We start from the raw sequence: 14251 nt of genomic DNA on the forward strand, positions 1-14251 counted from the left end.
AATGAAAGGGGCGACCAGTAAGTAATAAGTCATGGGTCTCATCTGTTTGAAATCCAGATCATTAATTCCATTCTATAGGTTAATTATATCACCCAGTCCCTAGCTTAAGCAAAGATACGGAGAGGAAAGTTGGGAAGATAAAAGCCAGGATCGTTGAACCTTAACCCGCGGTCCAGGGCAGAGATGCTCTCGATTTCTTTTTGAGAAAGGTCAAAACTCACAACATCCAGATTCTGCGCCGAGCGGCTGGGGTTGTTTGACTTGGGAATGACAGCAATGTCGCGCTGAGTTGCCCACCGTAGCAGAACCTGAGCAGGAGTCTTGCCATATTTTCCAGCAATGCCCTTGATGAGACTAGACTCAAGAAGAGGCTCAGCACCGTGAGCTCTCTTAGAGAAGATGCCGAGAAGCTCCTTGAAGCTTTGGGGTCCAAATGAGGAGTAGGCTGTGACAGCGATATTGTTCTCTTGAGCCATGGCAATGAGGTCTGGCTGGACAAGGTAGGGGTGGTGCTCTATCTGCAGAGAGGACACAGGGTGACGCGAGTAGCACTGCACATCATAGAGGGACTGGGCTTGGAAGTTCGACACGCCGATGGACTTGGCGATACCGCGGTCGACAACTTCCTCGAGCGCCTCCCATGTCTCGCGGATGGGGATGTTAGCCGGCTTGACAGCACCCTGATCATCCATCCACCAGGCCTAGACGAATGTTAACCAGCATGCACAAGAAGAACCTAGATCAAACGTACAGGATAGCGTCGTTTCTCAGGCTCGATATACTCGAGGGCAACCGGGAAGTGGATGAGATACAAATCGATATATCCAAGACCCCATGCCTCATTCTGGGACTGGGCAAAAGCGAGGGCATGTTCTTTCGCGTGGTAGTTGTTCCAAAGCTTCGTGGTGACAAAGATATCCTCACGCTTCACAAGTCCCTCCTTGATAGCGCGCTGGATACCTTGGCCCGCTTCCTTTTCGTTTTGGTAATCGTATGCTCCGTCGAAGAGTCTGTATCCGGACTTGATGGCCTACATGGTTGTTAATACAGTTGAATCGTGAAGAAGTATGGGTTCTCGCATTGTAGACGGTCTCAGCTGCTTGGTCGGCGGGAACTTCCCAGAGGCCAAAGCCTACTAGGGGCATTTCATGGCCAGATGCGAGCTTGACGGTAGAGGGAGCCATTATGTTAGATGTTAGTAGTCCAATTACAGTTCAAGATATGACTGGCAATTGGAAAATAAGAAAATGAGAGAATGAGACTCAGAGAGAGCGTCTTGAGCTGCTCTCTTATCCATTTTGGCCTCCAGTATCCGCTTGACCAACACCCCGAAACATCTGTCATGATAATATCAAAACTGGTTCAGTATTGTCCCAAGTCATTAACAGTAGCACAATCCCTGTCGCTTCTCGACGCTTAGTTATTCCTCATTTGGCAATATTTCTGAAGCTAACGCGTCAAGGTCGGCTCCCAAAACCCCATGTCATACCCCATCTCCCCAGGTCCCACCCCACGTAGAGGCTTCAACTTTCCCACTTTGGAGTTATAGTCTTTTTCATATAAACACTTTGTTTGCCATGAGAGACGCTGAGAATGAGGCAAAGACCCGCCTGAAGAGAACGAGGACGGGGTGTTTCAAGTGCAGGGTACGGAGACGGAAGTGTAAGTCAATGATCTAGGTAAATGTCAGAATGGACACTTACTAATTCTACCTCAGGCGATGAAGGGAAACCTTCGTGTCAACGCTGTGTTGATGGAGGGTTCGAGTGTCAATATGGCACCAAGTTGTCGTTTCTTCAAAAGAATGCCAAGACCTCTTCGGGTCCCCGTAACGCAAAACAATCGTATGCTAAGCTGAGGGTATGTTGATCAAGGACTATAACTAATCGATCCATGTCTGCTAACATAAGAGCTAGTTTGTTGTACCAGAAACCGCAACGAAATCTGGTACACATGCACATCATAACGAATTCACCTTGAGTGAGGCTGAGAAGACAGAGAGTTCGTCTATAGAGGCAGATACAACTATTGCAGCGCAGAAGATTACTTCTCAACATCAACCCTCACAACAAACAAACCCACCCGAACAGCCTGCTCAGCCTCCGTCACCAGCCATAGTCAGCCCCAGAATCGAAACCTATGTCACATCTCCTCAACCTCCTTCTCATAGTCTACAAGACTCTGTAGACTTCAATCTTGTTATTTCGCCCTCCAATGCAGCGTATGAAACTGCTCTCGACGGACTTCTCGCGCTAGGTAACGATCATTATGTATCCCCTTCAGCACCTACGGTATCTCAGACTGCCACCAATGGGGGACTGTTCGGGCAGCTTCCACAGAGTGTGCAACTCGAAGTGAGAGATAAATCTCGTGAAGATGTCTTCCCCAATTGTCTTCATATGCCACAGGATCGCGCTGTTGAGCTGCTACGACACTACAGATACAATATTGCGCCTTGGGTAAAGCTTTTGTCCCCTGTTGTCTCTGGGAACGATCTAACATATCTCACAGCTTGATATCAACGATCCTGACCAGACCTTTGGTTTATTTGTTCCACGTGTCGCTATGGACTCTATTTCTGTTCTTGATTCTGTCCTCTCCATTTCTTTAGAAACTCTTGGACATCGTAACCAGCTCGACCTAAATGAGCAGCCCTTATTACCTGATACAAGCACTTCCAGCATCGAAATCCTTTGCCGCGTCCTGGTCTTCGTCTTTACCACCCTCCGCCGGCAGTTCGCCACACAACCAACCTCCTGGTTAAGCCCGTCTATGAGTACAGGCTATGAGACAATCAACTCAACTCTTTTCCAGTTACACCATCCTACTGTCGCACTGGCTGTGTCTTGGATAATCCTACGGCTGGGTTCGTTCCTCATCTCATAAAGTTCAAGGCAACTTCTGACGAGTTCAGGTGTTTCTGTCGGTCTTATGAACTGCTCTTCAGTCCCTATACCTTCCATCGTCTCCCGCGAAGTTTCTTCACCTATGGGCGCGCTGAGTAGAGAACGACACAGATACGGGCGAGATCCCGTTCTTTTGTGTGCCGAGGTCCTGAATTATTGCTTCGGGGGCAATACCCAGACTGACGCTGACACGATCAGCCTTCCGGCCGCCCACAGATGGAAAGCATTTTCTGAAGCTCTTCACAAGTGGTACTCAAACCGTCCCACGGACTTCAAACCCATGCTCGAGACTGAGGACGGCGAACAACTCTTCCCTCTGGTGCTCTTTACCAATGGGGCAGCGATCTTGGCAAACCAGCTGTACCATACGTCGATGCTGTTGCTTCTACAGAATCGGCCACGTACTCTCCCGAAGGAGCATGGTCGAAACATCTACCTTTCACCACTGTGGCATGCTCAGCGAATCTGTGGTATCAGCCTGAATAATGACACGCGGTCCAACTGGGACTTTAGCTTGTTGGCGTCTTTTTATTTTGCTGCTAAGCGGATGACCTATGAGCCCCAGCAGCATGCTATTCTGCGCGGAATTGATCGCATTAGCTCGTTGACAGGATGGAATGTGAACTCATTATCAGCGCATCTTATGCATGAGTGGCAGCCAGACTGAGAACGCCGAGTGTTTGAGTAGACTTCGTCTTTTATGTACATATGCTTTTAGGGTTGAGGAACGGTGTATCTAGTGGTCATGGTTTCAGCTGTCAGCTCGACATATCCCGAGAGCATAGATTTTCACTTGTTAGCTTTCTGTATGCATGCCTTCAATAACTAGGTCACAGATGGCATATATTCAGCAGCCATGAAGCCTATGTTTTGGCTCGCCTTGGGTTGCTTCAGAATATGCATGAATGGAGCCTCATAGAAACCTATGTATCATGGCGAATGGACGTTTGAATGGTTGTTGACGTCCAAAATAGGCAACTTTAAGCCCTCTGCTAACTACCTAGGTAGTCTTTGGGTGGAGAAGTGGGGAGACGATAACCTCGAAGCCTGTAATATACTCTAGAATAGAGTACCATCAGCTACACGGTCAGTGCTGTATGCAAGGAAAACTGATGAAATGAGACAATGATTGCTATTCTTTTCTCACTTGATACCTCTGCCACTCTCTCTCCATTTCACAGTCCTTCCTGGTTCTTTCTTCTCCTTGAACCTTCTTCTCTCTCCTTCCCATCACCATGTGTTCGCTAGCAGCCTCACAGCCCCTCACCCATGATGCAACACCGATAGCTGATGAGCTCAAGGTCAAGCTTAACAGTCACCCTAGCGATACTCAAACTCTCAAGGCTCCCCTACCGAACCCATCCTTGCAGGTCACGGCAGATCACAACTTGAAAAGAGTCGATGCGCCTGTGTATGCACCCAAGTCTGGCGAGGTTCTTCTTCACATCAAGGCCACTGGTATTTGCGGGTGAGATGAGGAATTACCAGTGGCAAAACATTTTGATTGCTGATTGTGGGGACAGTTCTGATGTTCATTTTTGGAAAACTGGGTGTATAGGTTCCCTTGTATTTGAAGGTGATTGTATCATTGGACATGAGGCCGCTGGTGTCGTGATTCGTGTTGGTGAGGATGTTGCAAATCTCAAACCTGGTAAGCAAAAAATGAGGAGAATGACGTGTTGTTACTTATACGAATGTACAGGCGACCGAGTGGCTGTGGAGCCTGGAGTTCCTTGCGGTCATTGCTTTCTGTGTAAAGACGGCCGATACAATCTCTGTGAAGATGTACAGTTCTCTGGGGTCTACCCTTATGCAGGAACTCTGCAGCGATACAAGGTTCATCCCGCCAAATGGCTTCATAAGTATGATGAAGTGGAATTCCAAAGCATGAAGGGATTGAGGAACTAATGGCTTTCAGACTTCCCGATAGTGTCTCTTTCGCCGAGGGCGCCCTTCTTGAGCCCCTGAGTGTCGTCCTCCATGGCATAAACTCGGCCCCAATCACTCTCGGAACGCCTGCTGTGATCTGTGGTGCTGGCCCTATTGGCCTTCTTGCCCTCGCCGCCGCGCGAGCTTCTGGAGCCCATCCCCTGGTCATCACGGATGTCGAACCCAAACGACTGGCTTTTGCCAAGGAGTTCGTTCCCACCGCTATCACGTATCAAGTTGACATTAGCAAGAGTAACGAGGAGAACGGTAAGGCTGTGAGGAAGCTGTTCGGTGAGACAGAATATGTTCAGCCGAGGGTTGTGTTTGAGTGTACCGGTATCGAAAGCAGTGTATGCTCCGCTGCGTATATGACACGTCGTGGAGGTGTTCTCATGGTTGTCGGTGTTGGCAGGTCGATTATGAACAATCTGCCTTTTATGCATTTGTCTCTTGCTGAGGTATGTAATCAAAGACTTTTGGTGCTAAGGCGGGACCCTAATGATAGTCTACAGATTCAGCTTCGATTCATCAACAGATACAAGGACAGCTGGCCAGCAGGTATTGCGTGTATTGAGGGGGGCTTGATAGATGCGAAGAAGTTGGTATCGCATGTTTTCCCTCTGGAACAAGCTCTTGAGGGATTGACTTTATCGGCAGACCCTAAGAATGGGTGTATCAAGGTGCAAATTGTGGACGAGACCGAGACAGAGTATTTTTGAGTGATCAAGTGGTAGCCATTAGGACCAAAACATGGCATTGTCTTTTTTCTCTAATGCAGTCTTGTGTTTGTAGTTAATTTAGTGGAATAGCCACGCCTTAATTAAAACCGCTACCTTGTTAAATCCCCAAATACCCCTTCCGTAAGCATTAATGTCCTGAAAGTATAAGTCCAAGACTTATTATTCCGCGATTTGGCTTCATTACTAGAAATCAAGATAATAAGGTGTAGCTACCCTATAAACTTCGGCCCATGTCCCGTCCAAGTACCTAGTGATGGACCCGCGATACTGGAATCGTATTGGTGGAGCAGGCACTGAAACAATCCCATTGTCCGCCCCATTGGATTGGATCTTCAACGGCCTTGTCTTGTACAATAGTACACGTTCGGAGTTTAAATTTCAATCTTGCTCTTTACAGTTACCTTTAGGAGAGTCCATATTCACGACTTGGAATTGTAACTCTCACAACCCAACCCTTCCCGTCATCTCATCCGTCTTGGCTCCAGTTAGCCACAACCATCAATGCATATGTACCATGCCCTGGCTGCCGAGCCCACTAAGCCTCAGCGATCCCAGCGCCGACTTGGTGTGATGACGTCGCATCCAATTCTCCATCGTCAACTGGGGGCATCTGACATGGTATTTCGGCCTCTTACTCGTCGTTGCCTGGTCCAAATCTGGGGATGAGGGTGTCGACGTGGAACAAGGCTGAGCATTTTAGTTGCCAGCCCGCACTTGTGTAAATATATACCTAGTAGCTAGAGCTTTTTTGCTTCAAAGACCGTCAGCAGTCTTGTTGCATGTGAAGCACCTGCTCTTCGTTCTAGACTTTTTTGTCACGCGACCGTTTCTCATAACGTCAGTTGTCTTGCTTCCATATTCGGGCTCACATCTAAGTGCCTACCTACCTAGGCACCTGCTAAGCTAGGTAAACAAAACAAAGGACATGCCAACACCTCGAGTCTCCCAACGTCAACCTACCACCTATTTCGATTCTCAATGAAAACCTACTAACCTACTAAAACCTCAAGTACATCCATAGCATCACCACTATGGGTGCAACTCAGTACTATCGCTCTCAGATTGGCGAAGAGTCCGTCATCGACTACTCTCATACCGACTTTCCCTTCAAGCTTCTCGCCAAGGACATATACTATTTCTTTGTCTATGTATGGGCACTGCCGTGGGTCATCTGGCCCATCTATCCCTTCAAATGCAAGGTTTTCGATGAGCTCTATCCATCCCCTCAGAACGTGTTCTGCGTTGTCGTCCACTTGGTTCTCTTCTTCCTGCAGCTAGGGTTCATCATAGCCCTGCCATTCTCTATTGTGCTTCCGGTCTGGATGGCGGCCACAGGTATTGCTGGTTTCATGTTTACCAACTGGCTCATCTGTAAGCTCCTCAATGGTAGTAATGAAACTTATACCTCGGATGAAAAGTACGCCAAGGCTCGGCCTGAGCACGCCCATGAACAATGGGTTTTCTTGAACGGCGTCGCTGTTGGGTATGATAATCTCAGCTAAAACATGGTATTCTCCACTGACAAGATCACAGAGAACATTGGATGCAGTCAAACTTGAACCGACTTGCACTGACTTTTGGCCGGCCTATTCTTGGTATTCACAACCAGACTCGCGGAATAATATTTGATGTTGTTGAATGTCTGGTACAGCGCAATTTTGGCTACGCAACTGGGGATGTCAGAATCTGTTTCAGACTTCTCAAAGATATCCTCTATGACGAAAGCAAATCCAAAGTCGTCTTCGTGCTACACTCTCAAGGAGGAATCGAAGGGGGTCTGGTTCTCGATTGGTTGCTCCAGGAGCTACCACAAGATCTAATGTCTAAACTAGAGGTTTATACCTTTGGAAACGCTGCCAATCACTTCAACAATCCCCATCGCCATCGGTCTTCGCAGATGCTGGCTCGCCTCAAGCCCTTATCTGCGATGAGCACTGTTCTTACCGAGTCCTCCTTCGACTCTCCTCCTAGCAGCCCACTCGAAGCCAAGGATGACCTGGCCCTAAAGGCTCGCAATCCGGTTAGGAAAGAATCTTCTGGTGTGTCGACTCGATCTATTTCCGCTGCCAAAGACAGGTGTATCTTGCACGTGGAGCACTATGCCAATAATACAGATTTTGTTGCAATATGGGGCATACTGCATTTTGCAACAAACAGGATGGAATCGCGAGAACTCCCACGGTTTCAGGGGCGATTGTTTTCTCGAGCAGACGGCCGCCACGGTGGCCATCAGATGAATCAGCATTACCTAAACGCCATGTTCCCTTTGAAGAAGGATGCTGAGACTGGAGAGTATGTGGGCGCTGATGAAGACAACGAGTTCATGAACGAGGCTATCAAAGTCGGCGAAGAAAGCAGCGCCTCTGCCAACGCGAGAGAAGCCTTCGAAATATCATGGGCTGGAACGCAGGGATTTGGATCTGGCGATGCTTCAACGCCGATTGAGGTTCATGGAATCTCAAACAGAATTAAGGAGGCTAGTGACGATCAAGGAATCCGTGTGAAAGACGTAAGCCGTTTATGGAGTTACAGAAATGGTCGGAGTCCCGTAGAATTACCCCCAATGCTTGTCTCCGAGAACGGTGTGCCTAGAACAGCAACTCTATGAGTATGAGAGGGGAAAACATAAGCAGATAAGGGAGATGAAGAAGAGGCAAAGCATTGAGAAGTGCCACATCCGGTATACTTGCATGAACGTACCCTTAGGCCAGTCACGATTGTATTGTTAATAGTTGAAAACACATCCTCGCGACGCGGTCTTTCAAATATACTTCTTATTCTTCGTACATCATATAATACATATTCGTCTGCATTCAGGACCTTTTGTCTATGAAATTCTCCCGAGCTCTTATCGTGATTTATCTGGTCGGGGATAACCAAGAGGTTGGCTATTTGTGTTCCGTCTTCTTCGAGTGGCGGTAGCCTGGCTTTCCAGAGCGTGAGTCGACTCGCTGATTTCTAATGGATAAACTGGTTGCGCAGTTGCTGGCTGCAGTCTTCCAAATTCAATGATGCGACCATGGAATTGAATCCCTCCAGAACCTGATCTCACCATGTCCGCGCCATCCGCCTCCACCTCTGGTCTAGGGCTCGAAGTGATTTCCCTTCTAGAAGCCCCTTCAGGATTCCAGGGCCCTGATTGTCTCAGCTGCCATGATTGATACCCCGAAGAGCTATTGTCAGGACTATTTGTGATACGTCGTGGCGAGGGCTCTGTGGCTGTGGCCGATGGTACACGGCGTGCCCACCTGGGAACAGGAGGGTTACTCGAGACAGGCTGATCTGATCTAGATGAAGAGTTTCGTGACATGGGCTGAGAAGAGTGACTTTCAGGTCCTGATGACGCTGGTCGAAGGGTGCTGCTTGCAAGGCTATCTGGCAAGGAAGATGACAAAACCTCCCCAGTAGAGAGAGTACGACGATGATAAGATGCTTGGTGCTGATGATGATGAGGTATAGGTCTGAGGCTGCTCACGGAGTGGCTGGTGATAGGCAGGCCCGGTGCCCACTGGTCAATATCTGCATCGAGAGATGTATCCGAATGACTTGCGCGTGGAAGGTCTGTAATGCGATCATGGGTGAGCCAGTCTGCGTTGGCAATCTCCATAGTTGGGATCATGCCATCTCCTGAACCCATGAACGGATTTTCTTCAGCACGCTCGCGAGTTATCTCTCGATGGTGAAAGTCTGGTCGAGGAATAGCCCCCAAGCTCTGGCCTTTGACTGTCGGCCTTGTAACGCGCTCGGTAGGCTCAAAGAGTGGCCTTGATCGAGGGACACTTGGTTCCCTGATCAAAGTCCAACTACCGTTCAGATTACGTTCAGACACCCTCGGGCTGTTGCCACTTGAACGCCTTTCTGCTGGCCGTTGCTGAGAAACCACGCTTCCCATCAGGTTATCGTCATCCTCATAGAACACTGGTACGGGCATCGTACTATCGTAAGGATATGGTGCATCGTTGTCTGCTTCTAGAGAAGGGAAACTCGTGCGCAAGTCCCAAGAGGTTTGCTTTTCTTCCTCGATGTCGTCATCGTCCGGAGTGGTAAAAGAACTCGACAGAGAAGCACTGTTGCTTTTCTCAAATACCGACACATAGGGTCCCCGAACCCATCTTCCTTCAGAGTCTGTGGTCATTGAGCGCGCCAAGGTGCGAATCTTAACCTGCATACCCTCGAAACGGCCTTGCAAGGCTTGCTCAACGGACATGAGTTCTAGACTCGGCCTATCGACCTCTTCAAGATGTTTCAAAATCCTTCGGCACTGGGTGGCATACCTTCGATAGTCATCTGGAATACCCATCTCCTTATTGTTCTTGGCACGGCTATCTCCCCGGTCAAAAGACTCGAGGAAAACAGCGGCAGCACGTTCAAGCCAAAAGTTGTACTGCCCGTCTTTTTTCAAGGCCTCAAGAAAGAAGCTTTGCACTATGCCGTGGATCTTGAGCAAATCGAGAGGCTCCATTGGTCTTGAACTCGGGATCGTCTCGCTGGGCGTGCTCACGGATGGGACATCTTCTATCTCGTCACGCTCGATGAGAGCAAACGCTATGAGAACGGTGAATGTCTTGTTAAGACTCCGCTTACCCATGGAGTCATGGGTACGCACAGGAGTGCGTTTGTCAAGTGCTTTGAGGCCTATCAAGTTAGCTTCGTTCCGGGAGTGATGGGGGACTGATAACATACCAAGTGATAGCATCTCGACCGGCACCCGTCCTCCCCAGAATGCGAGTAAGTACATGAGGTTAAGCGCCGCTGTCTCCCCTCGTTCCTTAAGCTTTTCTCGCACAGCTTTGTAAGCCCCCAGCCCGCCGGTACGGGGTCGCTTCTTGCAAGATCGAATGTACTTTGCCAGTGGCTCTTTGGTAGCTTTCATTTGGCCAGCTGCGGTATGTATGGCTAGTGGCAGACCTTCGACCAACCGAACTACTTCGAGAGCGCGGTCGAAATCGTCCTGAGTCCAGGGTTTCTTCTTGTCCATACCCTCAAGCAGCAATGTGTGAGCATCATTATCAGCCAGGGGTCCGAGTTCGAGTTTCTGGGGATTGTCAAAGTGATGGTCCCCTGCGATGGATGTGTCAGTAGACGTAAGGATCAGGCTTGAGTTTCTCGCATCGGGTATGCAATTCTTCAGATTCGGGGTGTCATATAGAGCTCCATCCAGGATGAGGAGCCAGTTCTCTGATCGATCAAGCCAGTTTCGAACCAAATGGATCACCTTGCTCGGATTCTGGAGAGTGGTCTCGTCCTGTATATCAATTTCTGCCCGAGACATGGCATGTTTTGCAATCCTCAAGAATCCGTCTTCGAGATCTTCAGGAGTCTTTGTGCGTATCCAGAAGACGCCGCATGAGTAGTCATGGCGATGCTTGAAAGCATATTCCCTGGCGAGATGTGTCTTTCCCCCTCCAGGAACTGACCATATGAGAACAGCAGAGGTACCTTGGTCTCTGCGCTGTCGGTCCATGAGCATGGCATGAAGATTCTGCAACTCTTGCTGTCGACCTCTGAAGAGCGAGTTGGGTCGGAAGCGTTCCGGGTGAACGAAGATTGATTCATCTCTGTTGAGTAGCGCCAGAGATGATCCTTCCAGGACTGGCTTCTTCCCTCTTAACGATGATGTATCATGACCCAGCACAGGTGTCTGAGTCTGACTTGTGTAAGGCGACATAATCTCATTTGCCCTTGCCATGGCACGCGCTCGTCTCTCGTCTTCTTCGGCAAGCCATCGCTCCTGGGTAGCATATGGGGCCCTCTGAATCCACTGCTGTATAGTGATAGCAATGTTACGAAAGCCTGGAGAGTTGGTGCCATCAAACTTGCACATGTTGGAGTGCGACGCCTCTATCCCGTAGTAAGTAACACCAGGCAACTGAGGTCCAGCTGAGTTGGCATCAACAATGAAAATTCTATGATAAAAAGTCAGCTAGGTGACCAAGCTTCCGAAAAGAGAAGAACGGCATACTTGTGGCCCTTTATATCCGTCTTCTGATTCTCGCGAACCATATGAATCTCAAAGCGCTGGTATATATCCAAAAAGTGACTGTTGATATTCGCCAGGGTTTCGTTGTCTTTCTTAAGAGTCTTCAAAAGCACCGACTCAGTGTCGAAAAACCTCTTGGGTATGACTGCATCGGACATGGCCTGAAGAATGAGACCCCAAGTAGCTGCATCTGAGCCAACATGAGGTGTTCCTAAGAAGACCAGGCCGAAGGTCGAAACGAAAATGGATCGGAAATGCTCCAGGTGAGGTTCGCGAACATCACATGAGTAGAGGAGAGCTCGTTTGACGAGGATGCCCCCCAAGCTATGGCATACCCAAATGATGGGGTTCTTGAACGTGCCTTCGCTTTGGCGATGGAGGGTCAGATTTGTTATGAGATTCTGCGCATGCTGGTGAATGAAGCTGTCGCTGGCTGTTTGATTGTTCTTTTTGGAGTAGACGTCTGCATTATACCCATAGACCAGGATGTTAGCCTGGGCGCCTCTGAGTGCGACTGGTAATAGGTCTAGAGGCCAGAAAGTTCCATTCTTGGCCGTCCATGTCTTGTCGGGCGTTCCATTGAGCCCATGGACAAGAACAATGTCAACATTGGCCTCTGGATTAGTGTATACCACTGTTGTCTCGTAGCGGGCTACTGAACGGTTCTCGGACCCCTATTTCGGCTACTATTAGTCAACTACTGCACACTATAAATGAGACTCGACAGGTTTCATTCGAGCACTGAGACTCACCATGATGTGGCGTCGAAAATGGGGAAGCTCGATAGTCGTGGTGTCGTTCCAAACATTGGGGAATCCCTGAACAGAGCCAAGTCAAGCAAGCAAGGAAGCAAGCAACCTTGCAAGAAATGCGCGGCTGATCGGCGTATAAATGGCCGCTCGAATCAGAACGAGGCTGTCGACAATTGCGCTGCCTAGACTACTAAGTGACGGGTGTAAGCAATCATTTCCTCTCACCGAGGCTGTGAGTTGCAACCCTGTTATTCTATTTATCGCCGGGCTGAGTGCGACGCGCCATCTTCAACTATTGGGGGCCATCATCACAAGACTCGTACCAAACTTGAGGTAGATATTGAAAGCTGAGTCAAATGGTGCATGTCCGTGTCAGGGGCAGTGGCTGAGTTCTCGCCCAGCTTCATGGTGCCTGTAGGGCTTTTTTATCGCGTTGGCCAAACGGGTTTCAGCTAAGACCTTTGTTTGTAGGTACATTTTCGGGGGCTGCTAGAATTGGTAGGGGTGTTCGCTCGTTTTATACGGAGTACTGTTCCATAACATGGATGTAATGAGCATCATGGGTACCTAGATCTAGGTAGATTTACAAAAGGAATCCAAGCCTGGGATTTGTGAAATTGAGATATGCTTTAAGCTTTAAGTACCTTAGCTATAAAAACTACTTAAGTAGCTTTATATTACATAAATAAAGTTAAAATTTTCTTAATTATATAAAATCTTAGGCCGTTAGTCAATTCATATCTTGCTTAAAAGGTAACATGGTTCTTTCGACAAGTATACCTAGGTAACTATACCTAGTACCTATATACTCAAAAACCCCTGTCTTAACTTCAAGCCATGGCAGCTAAGGTAGTTCACACAGCAGAGCTACCTGCCTTTTACTATAATTTAGGTATACTCCTGGAACTTACTTGCTTTGTACTCATTGGTAACTCATGTTGTGATGTTTCAGGAGGGACATGCCGTTTATCTCTGTTGAATAATCTTGGTGTTGACTGCCTTATGGATCTGGTGATGCCCTCACTCAGATACATACGATCATACCTATCAGAGAACTCGGGGTCCCGTCCGCTCCCCCATAGATAAGCTGATAAGGGGCGGATTAGTAGTTGGGTCGGTGACGACCAGCGAATACCTGCTGTTGTATGTGTGTCTTTTTGCCAGTTGTGTTGTGTCTTCTGGCAGTTATATAAAGGAAGGGAAGGCTTGGTATCTTTATAAGATAGGATAGACAGAAGACTATAAGGCTATGTTTTAATAGGGTTTAATTTATATAGGGTATTGTATAGCTTAGATAAGTTTAGTTAAATACTATTTACTTATTATCTTTATTTACTTATAATAAACCTTTATAAATAATCTTATAAAGAGTATTTTATTAATACTTTGTCCTAAGTTTAATAGTAGTACTGTTACTACTTACTATTTATCTTTTAGCAGGTTAGTTTATATAGGTAGTTAAATCTGTTAATGTTAAGGAAATATAAGAAATAAAAAGCGTTAAACAACATATAGTAGCACTACGCAAATAGCAATGCTCTAGAACAAGACACAAATAAAGAATCAACGCCTTTCTTGCCTTCTGTTAGGTCTATCTGAGGTGAAAGCTTTAACTGTTATTGTCCTTGCGCCAATGCAAGAGTTTGCACTCCCAATTTGTGAATACAGATCGGAGAGAAATCCTATCCAGACTCATAGCATGAGCTTTGGCTCAGAGCCTGGTTTTTTGGGCAACCTCTCTTATGTGGCGCATTCAGGGCTAAATCTCATTGATCTAGTCGACATGAATCCAGGCCCCGGCAAGTTGCTTTCAGCCGCAACAGTCATCCAATCTCAAGGAGGTTTCCAAGCCATTGTGTAGTTGAGTCATCGCTCAGCCCCCTGATACCGTAACTGAAAGCTCGGGAGGCACCCGAGAGCCTCCATGATCCGTGGCCTCATTTT

General features: G+C 47.9%; 5 protein-coding genes across 5 annotated transcripts; 3 read left to right on the forward strand and 2 right to left on the reverse strand.

Moving 5' to 3' along the window:
* Window positions 1–104: 104 nt before the first annotated feature.
* FSUBG_10279 (NAD(P)H-dependent d-xylose reductase xyl1) lies at window positions 105–1184 on the reverse strand (the record flags this gene model as incomplete). The annotated part of the gene is made up of 3 exons (XM_036674840.1): window positions 105–701; window positions 752–1030; window positions 1089–1184. The coding sequence occupies 3 exons, from the start codon at window positions 1182–1184 to the stop codon at window positions 105–107; spliced, it is 972 nt and encodes a 323-aa protein (XP_036534240.1).
* A 393-nt stretch (window positions 1185–1577) lies between these two features.
* On the forward strand, window positions 1578–3573 carry FSUBG_10280 (transcriptional regulatory protein pro-1; the record flags this gene model as incomplete). Its single annotated transcript, XM_036674842.1, has 5 exons — window positions 1578–1662; window positions 1718–1860; window positions 1917–2459; window positions 2512–2866; window positions 2915–3573. 5 exons carry the CDS (start codon window positions 1578–1580, stop codon window positions 3571–3573), a joined length of 1785 nt encoding a protein of 594 aa, XP_036534241.1.
* A 568-nt stretch (window positions 3574–4141) lies between these two features.
* Window positions 4142–5554, forward strand: FSUBG_10281 (alcohol dehydrogenase; the record flags this gene model as incomplete). The annotated part of the gene is made up of 5 exons (XM_036674843.1): window positions 4142–4374; window positions 4430–4557; window positions 4609–4768; window positions 4825–5293; window positions 5348–5554. 5 exons carry the CDS (start codon window positions 4142–4144, stop codon window positions 5552–5554), a joined length of 1197 nt encoding a protein of 398 aa, XP_036534242.1.
* A 1052-nt stretch (window positions 5555–6606) lies between these two features.
* On the forward strand, window positions 6607–8183 carry FSUBG_10282 (alpha beta-hydrolase; the record flags this gene model as incomplete). Its single annotated transcript, XM_036674844.1, has 2 exons — window positions 6607–7058; window positions 7109–8183. 2 exons carry the CDS (start codon window positions 6607–6609, stop codon window positions 8181–8183), a joined length of 1527 nt encoding a protein of 508 aa, XP_036534243.1.
* Window positions 8184–8423: 240 nt separating this feature from the next.
* Window positions 8424–12310, reverse strand: FSUBG_10283 (SERAC1; the record flags this gene model as incomplete). Its single annotated transcript, XM_036674845.1, has 5 exons — window positions 8424–9798; window positions 9850–10210; window positions 10259–11481; window positions 11538–12229; window positions 12308–12310. 5 exons carry the CDS (start codon window positions 12308–12310, stop codon window positions 8424–8426), a joined length of 3654 nt encoding a protein of 1217 aa, XP_036534244.1.
* Window positions 12311–14251: the final 1941 nt, after the last annotated feature.

The sequence above is a fragment of the Fusarium subglutinans genome (assembly GCF_013396075.1).
Source record: "Fusarium subglutinans strain NRRL 66333 chromosome Unknown NRRL66333_c0000176, whole genome shotgun sequence".
Taxonomy (NCBI): domain Eukaryota; kingdom Fungi; phylum Ascomycota; class Sordariomycetes; order Hypocreales; family Nectriaceae; genus Fusarium; species Fusarium subglutinans.